Source organism: Corvus moneduloides, chromosome 2 (genome assembly GCF_009650955.1).
Source record: "Corvus moneduloides isolate bCorMon1 chromosome 2, bCorMon1.pri, whole genome shotgun sequence".
NCBI lineage: Eukaryota > Metazoa > Chordata > Aves > Passeriformes > Corvidae > Corvus > Corvus moneduloides.
Window position 1 is genome coordinate 118221926 of NC_045477.1, and position 24299 is coordinate 118246224.

A 24299-nucleotide genomic window follows, 5' to 3' on the forward strand; every position below is an offset into this window, starting at 1 on the left:
GGCTTAACCCCTCACTCTCACAGGGCTGTGAAGAGGAAGCAGCTTCAGCACTCTCCCCGAAAATATTCTAATCTTTTCAGACCCTTCCCCAGGTGCTCTGTTTGTAGGAGAAACAGGAGAAACAAACAGATGAAGTGGAAGTGTTGGGCAGCTCCCAGAGCTCCAGTATTGTTGGTTTTGGTGAGACTTGGAATGAGTCCCATGTTGAGAGTGCTGGGATGGAGGCTACAGGCTCAGGAGAGGCAGGTGTGGTGTAAGGGAGAGGTTGGATTGTACAGCCCTTGCAGTCAGTGATGATGCGGTTCAGAGCCTTGGAGTGAGGATTGAGGAGGATGGAAAAGAAAGGGAATTTGTAGTGGGTGTGTGCTACTGGTGGCCCAGCATCAATGAATTATTCTATGGGCACTTAGGAGAAATTTCTGGACTGGTAACCTTCATCCTTGTGGAAGATTTCAACTTCCCAGACACCAGCTGGGAATATCATTCTGCTAAGATGAGCAGATCTTGGACATTCCTGATTTTTGTAGGAGGCAACTTCTTATCACTGGCACTCAGTGAGACACTTTGGAAAGATGCCCTCCTAGGCTTGCTCTTTGTGCATAGGAGAGGACTTCTGTGGGATGTGGTGGTTTGTGGCTGCCTTGGCCACAGTGATCTTGAAATGGCAGAGTAAATAATTTTCAGTGTAATGAGAAAAAAGGACAGCAGAGTTGCTACCCTGGACTTCAGGAGAGCAAACTTTAGGCTGTGCAGGGAGCTGTTTTATAGAGTACACTTGGAATCTGCCTTTGAGGGTTTTAGGGAGCCCACAAGTGTAGGTCAGACTTTAAGAACCACCTTTTAGAACCACTGGAGCAGGCAATTCCACTGTAGTCAAGCACATGGAGCAGAAGGCCAGCTTGGCTGAACAGAGAACTCCTTCTGGAGCTCAGGAGGAAAAAGAATTATGTGATTTCTGGAAGCGAGGTCAGGCTTCAGAGGAAGAGCACAGAACTGTGGCTCACGTATGTAGGGAGAAGACACAAAAGGCCAAAGCTCCATTAGAGTTGAAAGAGAAACATCACCAAGGAAAAAACCAGAAACCCACGTTTAGGAAAGGAAATGTATTTTATTGAAAAAAAAATTACATTTCACTTATACACCATGAAAATACTGAGTTGTGTGTTATTTTCATAAGAAGAGGTCAAGACTTGCACAAGAAAACCACATTCTTTATTACAGCATTACTCCACGAGATGAGGCTCTGGTGGCATCTGCACTGGGCGTTTTCACTAAACAGTAGAGCAGGGCTAAATGTGCTTTGGGCAAAAACCCTAAATATTGGCCTCTTCCAGGTGCTACTGCCCATTGAAGACACGGCACTCATTTGGTCAATACTGAATTATTTCTGAATTAGAGACAAACTTCATCGTTTCTCTACTCACTTAGGTCCTAGGCAAATTCATAGCTATCCTTCCCCTCCATTTTTAACAACCTTGATTAGTTTTTCACATTCAGCCAGATAAAAGCATGTTAAAGCAGTGCACGCACTTGCATGTGGAGGCTGCCATCCTCCCATCTCCCAGATAGAAAACAACACTGAAAGCGGATACATTGCACTAACACTGACAGCAAATGGCAGGATCACTGGATGGTGCTGAATTCTTGAGGGTTTCCTCCCATCACTGCAGCTCCAGCAACAAGCCCAAGTTTCCTTCCCTACCAAGGCAAGGATTCACATCTAGCACGTATCAGGCACGTGAATACCTGTGCTGTACCAACTACGGGACAGGAGTGCCTGCAGGTGGCATCCCAATGTCATCTGTCACAGCTGAGTCCCAAGAACTGTGCTCCAAGCCAGCTGTGACAGGCTCTATCACACCTCTGAAAACTCCTTGGGAACCAGAGACCTCTGGTGTAGAAAGATTTATCAATCTGTCCATGAAAATGAATACCAATGCCACATAAATTCCCAGGTAACTGCCCTTATTTATTTATTGATTTATTCATGTCATTCCTTCCTTTCTTAAAGGGGGCAGGAAGGAAAAGAGCCAGACCTGGACAACTTTTGACACCATGCAAGTGCTGTGAAAACAAACTTGACATTTTCTCCACCTGCATCTTCCTATTACATTCCCTAGTTAGAGCACTGCTTTATTGAATGCTATTTTCACCTCTGCTAGGCACAAGCATCACAGAGATCATTAAGAACAGCCACACCAACTTTTTTAGTGCTATAATATTTTTGCAACACAGGGGATGGAGTGGATTGAGAACACCAAACTCTGACTTACTGAATCTCCAGCTCTTCTTTCAAGCACTTCACTCACAAAGATTTCTTTTCTTTACCATTAACAGTGCAGCTCTGCAATTAGGTCCTGCTCATGCAGCATCTCAGTGCCAGGGAAAGAGGCAACTCCACTCTCCCCCATTTTGAGCAGCTGCATTGTCCCAGACCCTCCCTGGCAGCAGCACAAGCACTTTTCTGTTCCCAGGATGAGGAGGTTAAGAGAACTAAAGCAGATTAGAACTTCAGTGGTTTTGACTGCATAAATTCCCCATTGATTTTAGCTCCTTCATGTCCCTTGTTATGGGGACAGGCAAATCAGAGCCAGCAGAGATGATGGGAGAGGAAGGGTAGGGCACACTTTTACGGTGTAGCTGGGATGGATGAGTTGTATCTACCACAGCAGCCAATAATTCTCTACCTTTCTTTCCAAAAGCACAAAAGCCAAGCCTGAATCATCTGAATAATGCACTTCCAGAGTCTCTTGGTTCTCCATGGCCTGCAGAAGAAATCTACGGGCATTACACCACGGCCAGGCAAGCAGGCAGCTGTACACCACGGGCTTTTGGGGGCACACAGAGCTGTGCTGAACCACTGCCTTGGTACAGCACTGCCAAACAAACCCAACAGCTCCACACCGACCTCAGCTCCCACTTGCTCAGAGTAACTCCTCCACATTTCCCCCACGGGAGGATGCAGGCAAAACAGTCATTCTGCCACCACCACGAGGACACTGCACCCACAGATTCCCAGGGGAGGAAAAGCCAGGCACAACATATCCCCAGCACTGCTGTTCCCTGCCACAGCCTCCCTCCTCATACATTATTCATCTCGGTGACATCTCTCCTGCTAACTTAGCAAAGCAGAAGTGCTTCTCTTTTAACACATCCAGAAATCAGGAACTCTCGGGAGAAAAACTCGTGATAAATTCTCCTCTGCTTTTTGCAGTGGTGATTTATTCACAAGAGGGCTGAGGATGCTGCCACGTTTACTAAAAGGGATGTAACAAGTGATGCTCAGTTTTGCCAAATCACCAACTGCTGCAGTAGGTGATGACATTTATCATAGGACCATGCTCCAAAAACTCCTTTATGCTGCAGACCCCTGCACTTTTTAGACAGACCCCAAAGTTCAACTAAAAAAAATTAATATATCTTGACAGTTGGGCTTTAGCCCTGGTCTCCCAGCCATAGGAAACAAAGACTCAGTATGTTTGGCAAGATGAAAAAATCCTGCTCTGGTTTTGAACCCTGTCAACAGCTTTGCCTTTTGACTGAATGGGACTTTATTGGTAACTCAGCTCTTCTGGAAGGTATTTATGAATTTGAATTCAGAACAAACAGCTAAAATTCCTCACGCTATTACAGCTGACAAACTATAAGGAAAAAAATCTTTACTTTCTCCCATTTGTCTATTCACCTGTCTGTGCACAGGTTTAGCACAAGCTATGAATTAATTGGTCAGGTTCATACAATGGGAACAAGCCATTTTTGTTCCATCTCTTGGCTTGTCCATGTATATATTGCTATTAAGCACTTTTAAGACCTCCCAGTCTTATTTAATTAAACAAACAAACCCATCCCCAACTTTTAACCTACCCTATATGTATTTGAAACTTGATTCCAATGCAAAATTTCAGGCTTATGCCACAAACCTTACCTGATTTTAAAATGGATAAGGTAGCAATATTTAGGGTTTTCTTTTTAAACAATGGTTATCTACCATCCTATTGCCTCTCTCTACAATCAAGCGTACAAGCCTTACTGCAGGAAGGATACAACTTGTAATGGCCAACCAGAAAAATACACAAACACTAGAAAGCCTACAGTTTCATCAGAAATTAAATCATTTGCTATTACACAGAACTTCATTGTTTTTCTGGCATAGAAGTCATTGAATTACTACACACACCTCAAGGACAATCATTTAAGATGTGTAAACATATAACAGGTCCACCTAGTCAGTACAAAGCACCACACAAACTTTTAAGTACATAGAAAGTTTGCTCATAAATATTTCTTTGTTTAACAATTCAGCACTAAAAAAATATTACTTAAAAAGGCATCTTTTATTAAGTTATTCAGTTTGTCCAGGGCTGGTGGGGTTGTACTATCCCTACTATATTACAGCCACCTGACTCTCTTTCCAAACCAGTTCTCTGGAAGAAAAGGCTATGTGTGGCTGGGACCCAAAGCTTCAGCACAATCTATAAAAATATAATTCTTTAAGACCTTCTGCTCACATCCTGAAGGCCTACTCAGCCAGCCCCCCAAATTCTGTTTCCCACCCCTACCACATTGCAAATAAAGCTTCAACATACACACACACACACACAAGAGTACATAAATCACACTCTTCTACACACAGATTTTTTTCTAAACAGCAATGCAACCACGAGGGCAATAGGTGTGATTTCAGTGGTAACATATGGCACAGCCTTCTCATATTGCTGGTTTTCTCTCTCTGAATAATGTGCTGCCCTATCCACTGCTCTGAAAATTGAGGATTTATTACCATTATTTGCACTGTGGAGGCACTGAGCCAGGAAGATGTGCACATTTAGGAGCGTCCCATCTGCCTCGATGTCCACTGCTGGCCAGAGCAGCAAAAGCACCAATCTGGTGGCACTGGGGCTGTCACCTGGCACTGGCTCCCTGGTGAAGGAGATGGGAGTTTTCCTTGGCTGCTGAATGCCACACCACATTCCTCTCTTCTGGGAAATGGTGAGAAGTAGCTGGGTCTCTCCTGAAGCAGTGCCCTGACAGCAGCAGTGTGCTCAGGGCACACTCCTCCAGTGACTGATTGAACCTCGGGGATTTACCTGAAATCTGCTCCTGCATGCATCTATAAACTCGCTGGTTTACTCATTTATTGAAAATAATGCACTTTCAAGAGTTTTCATTTATTTGAAAGAGCTATTTTTGGGCTGTGACTGAACATCTCTAAGCTTTGTTTCCATGGCTGACAAATGTCTTTAATGGACATGTTTCAGAAAGCTACAGAACTGCTAGGCAGGCTCTCACTTACCAGGAAGAATATGTGCTTTCAGGAAGAACAGCTCTCTGGGTATCTAATCCTGGGATTCTAACAGGAATGGAATGACTACAGTCAGTAAGCCAGTACGGCTGCAAGGGGATGTAAAGGAAGGGGTCGAGTTTCCTTTTATAAAGAAACATTTTAGTCCCAGAGTGACCAAACTTTGCAACACATCCCAGCTTTTTAAAGCACTCTTTAACTGGGCAAGGACCTTTACTCAGGAGAGGTGGTTTTCTTCAGTATAAATATAAACGAAACTTCTCCAGTGGACATAAGTGTAATGACACAGCACTTTCTGCTCTCCTCAACCTGGATCCCTGCTCTCCTCCTCCTGCAAGCCACCACCCTGGCAGGGACACTGCTGAGTGCTGACAGAAGCTCTTGTTCCCACATGAGGAACATTTCTTTCCCACTCTACAGTCCTGTATGCTCCACCCTACACAGTGAGGTAAAAATTTAGTGGAGTGCAGTTAAATGCTGCACAAGAAAGAGATCTCAAAATGAGTTATGGTTCTTATTTCAAGCCCCTCTTCTCACCCTGTTTGCAGGAAAAAAGAGCACAACACAATAAGGTCCTACACATACAAGTAAGAGGAATGCAAGGGAGTGGTGCAGAATGCCAGCAATCTTCTTCCCATGAAACGTCTTAAAGAAAAATAAGACAACAAGGATGTTTCTCACTTCCACATCCATACCTTACAGTAAGATGATAACAGGGCACAAATGTGCTCTCTTCCATTAACTACCCTCTCTCTATCCTAGGACATAACTAAGGAAAAAAATTTAATTACATCCATTTTATTCAGCAGGACTACCAAACCATTCTTGTGCTGTTTAATTCTGAAATGTTTAACATGTTTAAAAATAGGATCTAACAATTTGTGTGTGCACAGTATATTAAATGTAGATGCTTTTATTACAATCTTCCTTGCTACATATTTTAAAATAAAATTAATCAATACAATCACCACAACAGACAACAAATTAACACCATCCAATCAAGACACAGTTAAGATACTCAAAAGGCAGTATGAGTAGCTGGAAACCTTGGTCCTCCAATTCTTTTGTATAACACATGGATTATAGATTTCTCCCCACTTGAGATAAAAATCAGTACACAAACATTAACAATTCATACTGCAGCTTTCTGAAGTGTTTCTATTGAGTGTGGCTAGCACTGATTTTAGCTCAATGTCTTTATGCACGTCTCAATTCTCAGCACATAGAGACTAAATCCAGGTCCAGAGTAGATGGTTCATAAACAACTTTTGGTCTCTCCTGCATAGGTGGCTCTGCAAACGAGTGGGTGGACTTGAGCAGTGGCCACAGGCACTGCAAATCACTCCAGGAAAAAGGGATCCGACACAAACACAAAGCATTCACCTCCCCCATGCTTCCATGTGCTGCAGCATGAGAAGCCTCGTGTGCTTCTGACCTCACACACGTGGCAGTGAAGCCACCAGTCCCCAGCTGGTGAGTGCTGGACTGCTGGGTTACACCTTTCATGCTCTCAGGACGGCCACGGAAGGTTATCCATTATTACAGACTCCACTCTCTGGGCTAAAGTGCTTGTTCTCCTGTACTGAGTTAGGATCTAAGCTAGTTTAGACTAACCTTTTATCTTTAACTATAGGTTTGCAAGTGAATCAGACAATGCTGGTCAGTCTCCTCTCAGCCCCTATATAAATAGTGGGCACTGTCTGGCACTGAGACACTTTCCAGCTGCACCAGACAGACAGCACGAACTCAGAAAAAGATACAGGTATTATATGCAGGAGGAAAGGAGGGAATGAAATATTAAACAGGACTGTGCTGAGTCTTTGAATTTTGTTCTGCACATGAGCTTTGTGTAACTCTAAACAAATAAAAATGTGTACTTTGACATTCAAAAATACCTGTTAGCCTGCTGTGGCTACAAAACATTAGCTACAGAATATATTTACAGATACTTTCTGATGTTTGTTCCTTGCAAGAGATGTTAAGCCCAATTCTTCACTGAAGACATAAACCTGACCTAATTTTGATCAGGTCAGTGGGAGTTTAAAGCAGTTATCACATGAGCAGCCCTCAGGGACTCAAGCAGATGAAGCCAGCAGCCCATTGCTACAGGATCCAGCTACTGTGGAATAGGAACTTTTGCAAATTGAGCACATTAGTATGAATATGCTTTGTTTTTGTTTTAACATGGATATGTCACAGACTCTAAGGAACACATTAATTACTGAACTGATCCATTCTTTGAAGAAGTGGGAAAAGACTACACCTGACAGGTATAAACTGCTCCAACAAACATAGCGCTTTGTCTTTTATGTCAAGATCATGGCTCATTATGGTTGACAATGAAAACCTTGTTTGCAAGGTAGCTCCAAGTTTCCCAAATTCCAAACTTCTTTATTTCAGAGAAGACATCCCTTGCCTTTCTCTCAATCCTCTTGTGAAGTCTGTCTATTCTAATGGCAAAATAAAATTGTGCTGTCCCACATTTACTAAAAGGGCACTGACCATTGTCTGTACAGGCAGGGAAGTTCAGGGTGTTGATCCCTTCTTCCTAAGAGGATGGTAGGGATTATACACTTCCACATGAAACAGTCTAATTGTAAAAGATTAATAAACTCGTAGTTATGTTTGGAATATGGCATGCAGCACTTGGTTAATCAATGTTAGAAACAGTGAAAATCCTTTTCGTGTTCAACTGTTGAAATGCATCACCAACTACAGTATTTAAATATCTTTGCTGAAAGCAATTATCGCAAAAGAGGTAATTGTCTTCCTGGCACAGCTGCCCAAGCAAACAGCAGCTTATCCAAAAAGGGGGAAAAATATTAATATGAGTATTTTCCAGCCCATCTGGAAGTTTGTGTTTCAGGGAGTACAAAATACCTGCACACCAATTTAAAAATCCAGGGCTGCAAAGAAAGGCAGTTCGATGTGCTCAGAGAATCATGGAATGGCTGAGGTTGGAAGGGACCTCTGAAGATCTCTGGTCCAACCCCTGAGCAAGCAGGGCCAAGAACAGCAGACTGCTCATGGCCATGTTCAGTCAGCATTTTGAGTATCTCCAAGGATGGAGACTCCACAACCTCTCTGGGCAACCTGTACCAGTGTTTGATCACCTTCACAGTGAATTTTATTTTTTTAATGTTTAAATGGATTTTCCTGTATTTCAATTTGTGCCACTGCCCATTTATCACTTCCCTGGACACCACTGAGAAAAGCCTGGTTCCCTCTTCACTGCTTCCCATCAGATACTTGTACACACTGTCAAGGTAGTTCACAACTTTTTACATGTTGGGTATGAGCCATGAGCTCATATCTCTGTTACTGACTGCTAGTTTTAGCAACTGTTCACAACACCAAAATTATTATTGCTAGAAAGTCATTTCATGACAGTGGTTACTAAAAACTGTGATGGCAGAATCACATTTTGTAGATAAATTCCTGCTGATTTTTTTTCCCTTAAATTCTCAAGTAATGTTGGGGTTTTTTTCACTTTTGATGCCAAATGCAGGAGAGGAAGTCTATTAGAAATGCAATTTCCATCCCCTTATGTAGTCTGAGACAAGTAAAGCTCATCAACTCAATTTGGATGTAACATCACACTAGACCTCATCTTGGGACAAGCATGAACATGGATCCCATACAGAAATCCTAGGGAAATGTGACTGGCCAATACCTGTCAGCAGACGTGCCCTGCTGCTTCAGTATGTGGCTGTGATCCATAGGACACTGAAATGACTAAAAATCCCATTTTGAAGCCTTATCAAGCAGAATCTTGATATCAAGATGTATTATTAATAATAATAGTAATAGTAATGCATTTCTGTAATCTCTATTGGTGTTGCTTGCAGAGACATTATGAACAAGTTAATTTTTCTGTTTCACTGCATTTGGTAAACACATGTAACTTACCAGACCTTACTAAACAAAAAATACTACTTTTCCCATATTGCTTCATTGCTAAGCCTGCCAGCAGTGCTTACTAATGTTAAGTGGAAGTGCCCATGTAGTTTGTAAGTGCATCCACCCACGATGAACAAACCAAGGCAGCCAACTTCCAGGGTACAAGCTGCTTTCTCTTTTGCCCTTAGTTATAAACAGAGAATCAAACCTGGCCTCGGAGGTAGAACTACACACTTCTAACCAGTGCTACCAGGCATGATCTTGTTAACGAAAACGTTTCTGGAGCAGGAAAATCATGTGGGCACCCACGGACATGAGAAATAAGCAGCCAGAACCTGTGACAACTGAAACTGTGCAGCTGTTCATGGACAAGAAACAGGAGCAGAGATCAGTAGCATGAATGACACCTCAAGGTCACTTCAGAGTACTGAACATGCCAAACATCTTCAAAGTACTCCTACACACAACCAGAACTGTGTGTGTAGATTTAACCCTGCTTAGTTTCATAGCAGCCGAGATACTGAATACCACAGTAGGTAACCAGGTACCTCCAGGAAAAGGGAGCATGGAGCCAGCTCCATTGGCACTAGATGCCATCTTGAAATACATTTTCCAGTCAGTCAAGCATTCCATTAGCAAATTCACATCTACAGTCTTTGGCAAGGCAGGAACATTGCTCTCTTGCCCTGGGTAGTCACACAGAGTAAGTGAATCTGACAGACATTGGGATACCTGGGAGTATGCTTCAATGCACACTAACTGTTCTGTTTTTAAAACTGAGCAAGGCCAGCACATATGTTTGAGAGTGGATATCTGCCTATGCTGGGCACTATTTCATGAAAGTCAGGTTTCTGTCACAGATCTAAGGCAAATATTACAATTTACAGGAAAGAAATGAGGACATCAATACATTGTGCGTTATTGGAGACATGGAGCCTTTATAACACGGTGGCTTTCACTATGATCTCTGGGTTTTCTATGTCCTTTTTGCTTTGGACCATTCTCAGTTCCAGCTGGGCTGAGTTTGGTTTGTTTCCTTCTCCAGCTTGCACTAAAAAGATGACATCACAATGTCATTAAAAACAGCAGTACAAAAAGAAACAAGTTACATTGTTCTGTTACCCCACGATTTTTTCTACCTTCCTCCCTTCCCCAGTCTCCCTTACTACTCCCTGCTAAAGGTTTCCAAAATGGAAAATCCAGGTCAGCACTGTGATTTCTTATCACCACTGTTCCACACCTCTCTCCAGGAAAGAAATAAGTTTCTGCTGTTAATTAGGAAGTCACACAGCTTAGAGAACCCACAGATTTCCTCAAGAACTGAAAGACAGGGGAACTCCAACAGAAGAGAAGCAAAAAAAAAAAAAAAAAAAAAAAATCACTCCCCACATGGCCAACACAGCAAAGAAACTACTATTAGTTGATAAACCCCTCTCAGTGCTAAATACACACTCAGAGGGACAGTGAGTGAGCTACACTGAAGCAGGAGCTCTGTGGCACACCAAACTCAGCATTTTCTCAAGTTCTGCTGGTTTTGCAGAGCTGAGTCAGGCACAGTCAGCACGACTGTCATCCACCACAAGCTAAACAGTGACATCTGCAGTCGGCTCTTGTCAAAAATCGGCTTGGAGGACACAGTAGGAACAAGCAGACAAAACTACCAAGCTCTCATTCTGTAAATCCTCTGCCTGTTTCTGCACTGAGGGGCTGCTTTTAGTCAGGAAACCCAGAAAGCTCCTTGAATATTTCTTCTGATGCCAGTCCAGGCAGAAAACAGGAGCAAGGTCTGGATGAATTTACCTTTTGCACTCTTAATGGTCCTTTGCAGAACGTGCTGCATGGCTGACACAGTCTTTTCACATGCCACCTGCATCAACACAACATATTCAGGTTTTAGTAAAACTTCAGCTGCCTACTTCAATAGTACTTAATATTAATAAATATTATTTCAAAAACACTGCTATGAAGAGGAAAACATGACTGACAAAACAAACAGGATGACAACTATGTAATGCAGAGTTTGGAAAAAGTAAATTTTCACTTAATTCTCCCAAAACAGGTATTAGAAACCATATACCTACGTCCTTAAGGGAAAGGAGCAGAAAAATAGATCTGAGAAATTATTTTCGAAGCTCATTATGAAGTGACGATAAAAACCATAATTAGAAACATGCATGCAGTCTGTCTCTCTAGAGAGAAGAACATCTTATTTGGCAAAATTACAAAATCAATCTAATTGAAATACGACAGTTTAATGTCCCTTTTGGCAAAAGGGAAAGTCTGTGGCTTTTTCTCTGAGGTGAGGAAAAAAAAGCCAAAACAGAAGACAGTCTTTAAATAATGTCACAGATTAGAAGTTTTTAAAAAAACTCAAGAGAAACAAGGTCCAAACTTGCAGAGAAATGAGTAACTTCTCCCACACCTTCAAATTGTTGGGGTGCTTGTGTGTCCATGCCAGAAGCATAGCAGCGAACAAGTCTCCTGTTCCAACAAAGACAGCATCCACTTTAGGAGACTCCACTCGAATTCTTTGTGTTATCCTGGTACCATCTGCTTTAGCTGCAACACAGACACACAGTTAAGTGACAGACCCAGCAACTAATACAACAGCAATCACTAGAATTTAAAAAGAAATCGTTTTAAATGTCATCGTCAGATTTGAATTCCTTTGCTGTTTGGAATGGAAAGCCAATAAAGAATATTGTAAACTTTGTACCAGCTCTTTTAAAAGGCACAGCCTTCCAAAACATGGCCAGCTTGGGATAGCATTTACAACTTCTATACTGTACATACTTCATTTAAGGGGGAGGAAGGAGCTACCACCTTCATTTTACATCCCTCATAACCGTGCCATTCTCAGGTGAAAACAGTGAACACACAATGAATCTTGGTGAGACTACAGAAGGGGGTATAGAGAAGAAGCAGAAGGGTATTTCATAACATATCAAGGGTATTTTATAACCTATCAAGGGAGGGACAATCTGCTAACAGGACAGTGTGACTTTTCAGAAAAGCATTCAAACATTCCAAGTTCCTGTTTTATATCCTTACTGCCAGGGTCACTACTAGGGGCTGTAAGAGTCCCAATAAACGTCACCTAGGACATCCCCCTCCTCTGCCCAGGAGCTGCATGGAAGCTCAGGCCTGGGCACAAGCAGCTTTGCCTGAGCTATGCTGCAAATACTCCTGTGTACAGCCGTGCTGTCCTGACTTACTGATTGGATTTTCCAGATTAATCTCAGACCTGGCTTGTCTCTCTTACTCTGGACTGTCAAACAGACCTGTCTGCCACCACCCCCCCGTCCTGCTCACCTTATTCAGGTCCTGTGGGTCTGTGCCCCATGGGTAGAGACAGAGTCCTGCCTGTGCTACAATCACTCTCAGCTCTTGTCTTTCCTCATGGAGCAGTCCCAGTCTTACTACTCCCTGATATTACTGTAGGAGGTCTTCACTTGGGGATCTGAGCTCCTTCCATGCACTACAGATGGGCCTGATGAAACTATTCCTTCAAGGAGTAACAGCAAGCACAGACAGGTTAAAAGAGAGCACAGGTAAGGAAGGAGCTCTTGACTTACTTTTTCTGTGGCTTCCCAGAGCAATCAAGTAGTCATTTCCTAGAGGTGCCTGTAGATCTGAGCTTGTGATCACCACAGTCTCTGGTCCCATGGCATGGAGCATATCCATTACCTTTCAACATGCAAAAAGGCAGGAATCAGTGACTGCAGTATGTGTTGGTTACACTTTCATTCATAGTACTGAGGGTTTTTAACAAGCACCTTATTTTGGCATCTTTTGTAAAGAGAAAAAACCAGTTTCTACTCAAATAATCCACTTGAATTAGGGCCATTACTTTGAAAAAGGGGAAGGAAAACATCCACATCTAAATGTACACACTTGTTAAAATATACAAGCATCTCTGTGTTATCTTTGGATGCTCCTCTGGAAAGAATGCTCTGTTTCAGCTGTGATCAGAATTTTTGCCTGAACCATGTTTTCAGAACATATTATCAAAAGAATAAGAGAATGAATATACAGATACATGCACCTGAGCTGGCATCTTGAAGCATTTGCTAGAAAGCTAAGAATTCCAGGTCATGAAATCTTATTTAGCTACTACTTTTAGAGTTAGCAAAAATTAAAAAACCTAAATCAGAGGCACAAGTGTGTCTGTCTCAATCTTCTCATTCTGTTTCAACCCCCAAACTACAGCTGTAAATTATATACCTTTGCAGATATATTTCCACTCTGTCTGTTCCTCACTTAAACTCATTAATACTCTACTTCTGACATCATAATTGGTTGCTACAGACACAAGTGATTTTGATTTCACAGAAAAAAGAATGACTTCAGTAATGAGTTTAGTATAAAACATGGATAAAATATTAATTCTCCCAGAAGAGTTTAACTAAAAATCCTCTCAGGCTAGCTGTGACTCATGAGCAGCTGAAGGATAAGGATTTATTTCTGCTATTTTTTAATACTTTATTGCTTTTCTTTCTTGTCTAAGCCTCCAAGTTTCTTCAGCTGTCAGACCTCTTTGCACAGGCATCAGCTGGGTTTTAAAGAAGCAGTAAATCCACCAGCATACACTGACACAATCAATCTGTGCAGTAATATTAAACTAAATTTCATTTCTCAGTCACAATTCACCAGGATCCTAATCTCCACTATTTCTAGTTTTAGGACTTAGTCCCTTCTACATTAATATTACATCATACTTAATTTTATGTTAGAAGACACTACTGTCATCACAAGTCTTCTTAAAAAAAAGGAAAGCAAGCATGAAACCATGGAAATCAATGCCAGAATTCCTACCACCTCCAAAGGGGACAAATTCCAGCATGGATTATTACTAGACCCATATATGACATGCAGCTGGAAAGACAGAGATTAAAATATAATATCCTGCAAACAACCGCTTTAAAAATGTTTCCATTTCTAAATATAATTCTCTCTCTTTGGGAGAGATTTTTTTTAAAGCCCATCACAAATCAGAGCTGTGGCATGAATCAGTCAGAAGACTTAATTGGCAAAACTCTTTAGCACATGCAACTCATGTTCACAGCTGAAATACGCAAATCTAAAACTAATGGCTGCTCAGCTAATGATGCTCTCCTCAAGACTCTGGTTCCATTGGTGAGGATGAGAACAGAAGAACTGAGTTGCAGCTAGCAGCCAGTGGCATGAAGCACAGCTCATCACCCTCACCCAGCACAGTGGGGTAACATAAAACTGGGGCAGTGGAAATTCAGATAGATGAGATCTCTGTAGCTGCTTCCTGCTGTGAAGTGATGGTGACCAAATCCATGTTGTCTGACGTTGCTACAGCAAAAAAAACAACAAACATTTGGGGTGACAGACCCCCAGCTACTCTCCAGGGTGCCACTGCAGCTGCTGTTTGTTTAAAGATTTTGTGTTCTTTTGAAGTTCAAAACCAAACTGGAGGGAATAACATCAGTCCGTTCTGAAAGCACTTGACTAGTCAACAAAACAAAGAGCTCAGCCCTTCTCAAGACATCAATGAAATTGTATTTCTATTTTGTCCTCCCACAGCTTTTTATTTTCTTCACTTTGTGTGAAAGAGCAAACCTTTACACCTTGATGCAATATATTTGCAGGCCATCTATCATCTCCACATGGTAATGACAGCAGCTGTCAATGCTTGGGATTTATCTGCAAGAATGAGGAAAAGCTGTCCTCACACTCAGCATTGCTGAGTGTGGACAGCAGAGCCTCAAACAGGTTCCTAATGCCCATGGTCCCCTGGGTTTTCACCCCAACCAAGTAATATAGTAATAACAGAGCTGCTGGCAGTGTCTGGGTATTTGCCATGTGTGCTGCTGCCACTCCTCCTTCACTGCAGAAAGCAAGCTCAGAGAGATGTACTCATAATCACTGTAATCCCTTTATCTGGAGCTCTTTTGGGAAGTTTCTTTTGAAGTGTGACACTAAACCAGGAAATGTTTTGTGCCTGGAGTGTAGGAGCTTTAATGATAAACATATGGAAAGGACAGAGGCCAAAGTGACTCCAAGGTTAAAGACAAACTGCAAAGTGCAGCACTGCAGGCAGGAATGCAGAAAGAGACCTCACACATCCCACCCTTTGCCTACTTACCTCCAGTGCATCTTTTTCCGTGTAAATCTTCCTGCCCGTGAGTAACCTGAGAATGAAACAGAAACCTTAAAAGAGCACAAGTTCTTCAGGCAGTGACTGATTGCCCTTTCAAAGGAGGAAAGCTTGGACTGCACCAAACAGGCCTAAGCCATCTGTAGCTCCACGGTAAAGGCTACGTGCACAGACACACAGTGCTGCTCACAGCAGTCCTACCCTGCCTCCTGCAGAGATCCCTACATCACAAAAATTCCCTCACAAGGAAGGGTCTTCCCACCCTCTCCCATGTAGCTGCTCCCTCCCCTTAAGGAGGACAGCCTGTGCTGCATCACCACAGATTATCTCGTGACCAGTCACAGCTGGGTAGCCAGGACAGGCAGGAGACATTTGAATTTGTAGCTCCTATGAGATGTTGCCATGGAGGTATTTCTGAATCTAATTTTGGGCGGGGTTGAACCAAACTATTTCAGTTCTGACATTCTGGCACATAATAAAAATCTTCATAGTCATGGGTAAGGATGGGGGAGGTATTTTTTTAACCTGTCCTAGAAACAGGCCTCTGGTGATAACAAGAAATAATCATGAAAATGAGAGACTGGAGAAAACAACAAGAATCTTTTCCTCACATAACTCCTGGGTTTTTTATTGGTTTCAACATGCAGCAGTTGAGGTTATCTGAAAAACACCACTTGAAACTAACAGCTAAAACCCAAAACCTGACACATACATACATAAGGCACTATATTGAGACAAATAAAATTAAGAGGTATCAGTCTTTCCTGCTTTTTTCCCCAAGTTTATTTGGTTATAAAAGAAAATAAGCACTTACTCAGCTTCAAACTGGTTAGGAGTGATTATATCTGCAACAGGTACAACTTTGTCCCTGTAGACTGGCAGGAGATCCTTGGGCACATACTGGGGAGAAAAAACAGTGTCAAAAGTTGTCAGCAGCATCTGAGATGTGGGACTGCAACTCTCCTTCCCTCATCCACCACCCCTGCTGCCACCGAGTGACCTGACAGCTCCAAGCTCTGCAACTGCAGTGCCAGAGCATCCCCCAGCTGGGGACACTGTAACCAACAGCCCTTTCTTCCCTGGAGGTGATGGGAAGCACCATTTCTAAGCAGATGGACCTAAACTGGCAGCATTAAAAGGAAGTGATGCCTGGGTGAAGAACTTTCAAGTTCTCTCTCACCAAGGTGACACAGCAGCATGAAGAAACACAGCGTCCCAACTCACTCATGTCCTTACCTCCAAACCAAACTATTTTGTTCAAAAATTTTTCATCAAAAATGGTTTTTTGTCAGAGTGCAGCCTGATATTGGTACACAGAACCTGTCTGCCACTGACCACAGACCAGTGCCCAACAGCTGTCAGATCCCACATGAAATAAGCCATCTTCATTTAGGTTCCAGGGCTGTGTCAATTCCCAGGATGACTGACAATGGCAGCCAGGCTACCAGCCAAAACACAGCTCTTGACAGAGAGGACTCCAGTGAGACAAGGATGGGGAGCAGGGGGATATTTTCCTGTGGACAGGGTCTGTATTCCCTCTGTTGTCTCAGGAGAGAAATAATCCCAAGGCTGTGCAGTCGTCATTCTTTCCTGATACCAAGCTCATTCAAATACAAGAAAATTAAGTACAAATTTACTTGATGTGGGATCTAAAGCCACACTTAGGTAAAGTACCTTAGTTTTGTGGTTTAACAACTAATAAATCTTTATACATCTTTATGTAACAAACATTCACTACACAGAGAATCCAAACAGAGGAGTACTAACCATAGAGCCTTCTCCATTCCACTTGTCACCCATCACTGGATCACACACTGTAAAAGAAAAAATTTAGGTTTAGAAATAGGGTACAGTTATAAAGACCCTGAAGGGAGGGGAAAATTTTAGAAAACAGGTACATTTAGGCTATGGAACAGTACTGAGCACCTCAAAGCTTACACACTCCCACAGCTCTTGTAGCACACTGAACTTTGGTGGCTGCCAATTCTGAAAGAGTAGGTCATGTGTCTTAAAAAGTTGTCTGGAATGGTAGTATGGCAGGGAGAAACATGGGAGAAGCTAACAGCTCTGAAAAGTGTTCTATTTTTACTTCAGTGTAAAAAAATACGTGCCAAATGTATACAACAAAATGCTGTGTGTATATTAAAAAAAGGAACTATTATAATGAAACAATAAGAAAATTCATGCCAAAGTACATAGAGTCATACTTGGTGTAATGATATTAACACATGTTTGGCACAGGTTCTGGATCACCAGCAGTATTAACAACACATTCCAAGTGTCCTCAGTGAGGATGGAAACAGCCTACCATTGCACTTCAAAAAGGAACATTGTTCATTGTATTAAAAGATCTTTAAGCAAGATCAAAAAGAAATACATATCCAAAGATAACAAATCAACGTCCAATCAGTATTTCAGGAAGTTTCTATGAGTAAAAAGAGGGCAACTTGTTTTACATTTTAAAAATATTTTCTTTACGTTCTAATCTATTTATTAAATATACAGGATCTTAGAAGCCTCGCTGTGATCTCACCACCTGACCACTTTCTTCCTGTTCTACACAGTGAGACGTCTCTTTCAACTGAGTCTTTAGCTTTCACACAATGCTCTGGAGAACCTGACAACAGAACAGTGTTAATAAAGGCTAAAAAGTAACAGAACCCAGACAAGATTTCTCTGCTGTATTTTGCTAAATGAGACCTATGCTTTGTTAATTTTAAGGCAGGTATCACTGCTCAGTACAACAGCCTGCAAATCCTGCCAATCATTCTAGATGCTTCCTGGCCACACTGTTTACTGAGCTTAAAGATGACAGCTCAAACCATCATTCTTACCTTTTAATCCCACTAAATCCTCACTGACTTTGCCCTGTCACTCTGAATGCTTTTGCTCAATTCAAGCCAATGCTGGTTATGTTCAAAATTCCTGAAACACTTGGGAGAGGAAGGAAGGGAAGAGAACAAATCTTTCCTCACAGGTTGAAGTCTGATATGATATGTTAGTGACAACAGCTGCTGGAGCCTTTTGCTCCCTGGGTAGTCTTAGGGAATATTAGAAAGCACCAGAGCTTAAAAAGCCCTGGAGTTTAAGGTAAATCACAGAATTTATGAGGCAAAGTTGGACATTTCTGGGATGTTACATGGAACCATGGCAGGGCAACATGGGAGAGTCTGTCCTGCTTTGGCTGACTTGGAAATCAGGGAGAGGCTTCAGCTATCAGCACACACAGCCTCTCAACTATCAGCAGCAGCAGCTGGCTGGGATTTTTATCTTCTCCTGGATACAGACAACCAGTCCTCAAGGCACACTCTCCTCTGGATGGCATAATGCAACAAACACACTGAAAAGCAGCAAATCAGAAAGATAAAAACCCAACTCCCTCAACACCTAAAGCTGAAATAAACATCACTGGAAGCCCAGCTGGCTCCAGCCAGACCAGAAATGCTGCATAACATCAGACCAGTGTATTCATCCTAAGATGTGAAAAAGATGAGCATACCCAGTGAGGAAGCAGAAAGGATTATAAAGCACATCCTTACCATACACGAGGTCAGAATTCTGTTGTTTCAGCTCCTGGACAATATCCACCACCATTGCCAGAAACGATGTGTCTCTTGTATACCCTTTGGGAAAATAAAAAAGACACCTTTGAAGTCTATTCTCATGAACATTTTTTCTGCTTTTAGTTTTGGATAGGAATGCTGCATACTTCTCATCCTTTGGATAAAAGTATTTTTAGAACAAAGGCATTTCAGTAGTTGACTCAGGAATAATAGGTTGGAAGACAAATTCAGACGGTGCTTGCACAACTACAAGTACAACCTTAAAAATCCATTTACTAAGAATGTTGTATATGAAAGACTCATATAACTTCAAAATGCCTGAACATAAATAAACAAAGGTCAGGCTAGAAGGAAAAAACATTCCTTTTGATAAAAACAGTATTTTGATCAATACTATTTTTCATGCAGTAAACATTTTAAATTCCATATACTTTCTTCACACTCTGGCTTGAAGCAACTTTTTATTATTATTAATGTTCATGCTGATAAGAGTCCAACACATTAATGCAACAGAGATTTAACCTTGACTATTTTAGAGCAATATCCAAAATACCAAAACAGTTCCTATCTTTTAGGCTGAGCAGTGAAATAACCTGGAAATATTTTACTGTATTTCGAGGCCCCAATCACAATGCTAGCATCACAATATTCTTATTTAACCATTAATTTTTAGATTTTATAGCTGCTTCTTAATTTATATATTTATGTATAACTTTAGTTACAACATTCATTAATTATCAATTTGATTTTAATTTATTGTAGTTCATTTCTTGGGGATGGTGCTGTGCAGGGTTGGGAGCTGGACTTGATGATCCTTGTGGGTCCCTTCCAACTCAGGATATTTTGTAATTCTGTGATTTAATACTATTATTTTTAGCAAGGTAGCATCTTTCAATGTCCTTGGAAATGTCCATTCTAATAAAATATTTTAAAGTACACCCAAAAAGCAGATTTTGGAGTTGTTTTTTTTTTTAACTTGCAAAATTGATCAGTTCTTAGGTGCTGCAGAGAAATGGAAAAGATTTTTTGCCAAAATGCTGGTTTTTATCCATGAAACGCTGATAATCAGTCAAAAGAGTCAAGCAAAGATTTTATTTTTTAAATGACCTGTGATGGCAGACTGGCTGGAAAATAAGGCTGAGTTTGATCAACAGCATTGACAGAGGTGTTTAAAACAGTTACACTGAACTGGAATTTATCTCTTACCTTGACTGTCTTACTGTAAATGAAACAAATACATCAAGATCTACAAATAACAGTCACAAAAAGCTCATGGAGTGTTACTTTGTATAATTGGCCTAACAACAGTAATTTTAATCTCAGCTGAGATATCTACAGTCATCAGACAATTAACAGTCAAATCCCACCTTTTGATAAATTGCTTTTCAGTGTTTAAATACTCATACCCAGGTTGTTTGAGGTACAAAGTAGTTGTGCACTATAGTGAAGGGCTATTTGAAGAGAAATATCTGACTTTTGTCCTGAATGAAAGATACTGAATTTTAAGTTCAGCCACAGTGCAGCTGAAGACTAAAATACAGAAAGTGTTATTAGATGTTCAGAAATCACTGCTCTTTCTACCCATGCCTTTTTTTGTCCATACTGAAAATGGCTACAGCAAATAAGATTTAAAAGAAACGTGAACAACACACAAATACCCTATTTTAAAAGATACATTAATAAATATTCCCTTTTTCTCCAAAATTCCTTTTTGCTGAAGATTTCTATTTTCCTTCTACCATTTTTGATCTCTTATATCCATTTTGCCAGTGATAGGAAAGGTGTAGAGGTCTTTTCCAACAGTTGGAAGGGAAATAAAAAAGTAACATTTCAGCTAAAAGAATACTCAAATATTATTTATAATTTTTGCACACTAACATCTCCTGAAAATTCCTACAATACAGTGTTCTTTTCCTGGATATGTCCTCTTTGTGAGTTCCTTCCAGGAAAGAAAAGGTGTTTGTCTATTTCTCAATAACAAAGAACCCACTTATGCCAAAATTAATTTCTTAATGTTAGTTAAATCTATTTGCTGTTCAGTCTTCTTTATTTTGGAGATATTCCTTGAAAAAACGCTGACAATAACTCTTTGGGCATGCCACACCCTCCAAGCCAGAATGACTGCTTTGGGGTTATAATCCAAGCACTTGAAATTTCCAATTTTCCCTGTGTAGAAAGAACTTTCCTACATGTGGAAGCCATGAAATCAATCAAATCTGGTGATGTATTTCTGCCTACCTTTAAAAAGTCCCTGTTCACTGCTGTAAGAAATTGATACTGTTATCCAAACCAGAGGCACACCAGAGGTGAAATCTGATCAGTAACCTACTTTTGAGAAGCAGGAATTGGGTGAGAAGCAATTTTTAATAAAAACTTCTTGCAGAATCTCTCCTTTCTATAAAGTATTCTACAAGAAGTTCTCCTAGCTTGTATTTATGCACACTTTGCACCCTGTGCAAGCAAAGGAAAACACTGTAGGACTGTATTCACTCAGATGACCTACACAGTAACAAGAGCAAAAAATCAAGATATATGACAGAGTCAAAACCAAAACCCAACTCTATTCATACTTTGCCCAGTGTACAAAGCACTAAGCCTTAAAGATCAAGTAAAAAAATCAAGGACAGACAACTTTTCATAAAATCATGCTGCAGTACCACAGGGTGCTAGTACTGCAGACTTAGGAGAAAGGGTTAAACTCATGTCTTCCTAATAAATTTAAAAATAATATTCTGATATTCCTCATCCATTGTTCCAGTAGAGGCACTCCCAAAATATTAAGTGTGCCTGTACATGACTGGCCTGTACAAACCTGTAAATTATACAAGGGAATCAATTTACCTACCCAGTTACAACCTCCAGGCTGGAGAACTCTGGCTGTTACAAATTTAACAGCACGAGCCAGTTCAGACTACAATACACAGGTGAAATTTTAACTGGTTGGTTTGCAGCAGTGAGGGATATGTTTTACATCTCTTTACTTGTGTTTACATCTCCTGGGAACTCCAGGGAACAAGCTCTTCTCACCTGTGAGCACATAATCGTACCGGTTGACCTTGTTCAGCTTAAGTCCTTCGTAAAGTTCATGAAGCTCATCTGAATTCAACACCTGACCCTTCCAGTGGGCATAGCCTGCAAAGCAAACACCAGGTCATTTTTCAAGAGATGAATTTTCTATTTCAGATCACACACATGATACACGTGGAGGGACCACATCAAACATCAGCACCAGGAAGCATCGCCACGTCCTCTCCTGCGAAATGCTGCTGCCGAATGAAAGCTGCTGTCAGCAGAACAGTTAATGTGCCCAACTTCTCCTTAGCACCTCTGCCTCCCAAAGGAACTGGAGTGACTACACTGCAGTCTGAGAGTGTCCATTTACCAGCAAATCAAGCTGAGCACACACAGGCTCCTGCAAGATTTCCCATGGAGCTTTTGCAACTATCCCTTTCCTGTGTGGAGGAGGAAAAACGTATATTTTCGACTTTAGTGGAGGAGGGCGTCAGTATAATCTACTTTTGTTATTTTGTACTATATATTAAAAAAAGGAAATACTGGCAGTTAGATGACAATCCTAACAGGCTTATAGATCTGTTTGGACACAGGCCTGCACCCATCAGATACAGCACTCGCTGGGACCTGCATGTCACACACAGACTGACCACAGCAGAACACTGCCATGGATGCTCTTTAAACATACAGTGTCATCTGACAGACTTTCTTCCAAAAACAGCACAGCTTTAGTGCTGAGGATCCTGGAGGAGGAAATGAGTAGCAGAAAGACACTACAGACAGATAAACAATATCCATATACTCTCATCCTTGAATGATCTCTAAGAATTGCAAGCAAATATACTCAGCTGAGAGAAGCAGATGGAAGGTGAAGTTACTTGCGATAAACTCAACTGATTTCAGCCTACAGTGGACCAAGGTCCATGGCAGCCAATTCCAAGGAAAAAAATGTATCTCCCTTAACAGAATCTAAATATTTGTTGAAAAATGTAAATGCACCTTGCACCTTGTCATCAAAGCCTGCCCCATCTAGATGGCACCAATCACTCCCTTGTATGTAAGGATGGCGCTTCCTCCAGGATATTAGATTAGGCATTCACAATTTAACTCTTCCAATCTCCATAAATTCACTGTTTGTTAAAGAGCTTATCTTTTTATTAACTGGAATCAGGAAAAGGGAAAGCTTAATGAGGTATCTTCTTCTATACCTCCCCTGTGTAAAGACAGTGGTATTTTGTTTAACTTCTGCTCTTGCAGTTAGAAAATTCAGTGATGAAAACTGTTGGCTTTGATTATCACTCTAAACTGACTTATTAGAGTGGCTGCCAAAAGGTGCCTAGAGCCTGGGATAAGCACATTTTTCAGTTTTCCTTCTTATGAATGCAAATACACCCACAGCATGGTGAGCAGATGGATCATTTTGCTCTCCTCAGCTCACAAAGGCCAAGCCTCTAAAACACGACTCGCTGCCAGCTGGCTGGGGGCCTGACTCACATCAGCCACCACGACTCCCTCCCAGGAAAATGCTTTTCACAAAGTCCCTGTGAAGAAAGGGTCGAAGTGAGGGATTTCTGTAGTTTCATTGCAGCCCCCATCAGCACAGGCCCAGCCCCAAGGGTATGCAGAACCTCTGACTGCACCTGAATCCATTATTTGGTTTAACACAAATGCAGATGTTTATTCTGTCACATCTGGAGCATCACAGAGAAATAATCTGCCCTCTCCTCTTCCCCAGTCTCTGCAGCACTGCAAAGCCAGAACAGGGACAAGGACACAACAGATTCCTTCCACGGTGGCCATCAAGGAGACTGGGTGCACTTTTCACCCAGAATCAAGGCAAAAATGCTGACATTTATCTTACACAGGGCCATAAAAATAATTATGATAGATTGCCAAGAAACAACAACAGACAACCTGGATACTTTCAGGAGCCATTCCTACACAGACCCTGTAAATTCACTATTTAAGCAAAAGTTCACCTTCCCACGTCAAGCTGTCTTAAATGGTCAATGCACAGGGTTTATGTTACACTGATCCTCCACTGAGGCAGAGAGATAAATACGAAAACTCAACGTTAGGCAGCAGCCCAGCTTAGCTCAGGAACTGGTGTCACCCACATGGGGTAGGGACACTGTCTGAGCTCTGTAACAATGACTTCCACACTGAGGACCTTTTTTATCACCTGGTAACGTGTAATATAACCTAAAGCCTAACTACATGACAGCCAGAGTTAAAAAGCCTTAGGGAAGCTCTCAGGGAAGCCATAGCTATTGAGACATAAGAAAAAAAAAGGGAATGCCTTCACTGGAGCTGCAGAGAACTGTGATGTCAGTAGGAACTGAATTATGTTCATGTAAGAATCAAACCAAATCAAAACTGGCAGCAAGATGGGAAC

General features: G+C 41.4%; 1 protein-coding gene across 1 annotated transcript in view; it reads right to left on the reverse strand.

The window, feature by feature from the left end:
* Nucleotides 1-1088: 1088 nt before the first annotated feature.
* The window catches only part of PDXK (pyridoxal kinase), a 45526-nt gene continuing 22315 nt past the window's right edge, over nt 1089-24299 (reverse strand). Inside the window, exons 3-11 of the mRNA XM_032101009.1 lie at nt 21920-22024; nt 18869-18952; nt 17097-17143; nt 16144-16229; nt 15318-15363; nt 12778-12889; nt 11625-11761; nt 11003-11069; nt 1089-10253 (exon numbers count right to left, since the gene is read on the reverse strand). Of these exons, the coding sequence (XP_031956900.1) occupies nt 10141-10253; nt 11003-11069; nt 11625-11761; nt 12778-12889; nt 15318-15363; nt 16144-16229; nt 17097-17143; nt 18869-18952; nt 21920-22024 (797 nt within the window). The 3' untranslated portion in view covers nt 1089-10140. The remainder of the gene's footprint in view (nt 10254-11002; nt 11070-11624; nt 11762-12777; nt 12890-15317; nt 15364-16143; nt 16230-17096; nt 17144-18868; nt 18953-21919; nt 22025-24299) is intronic.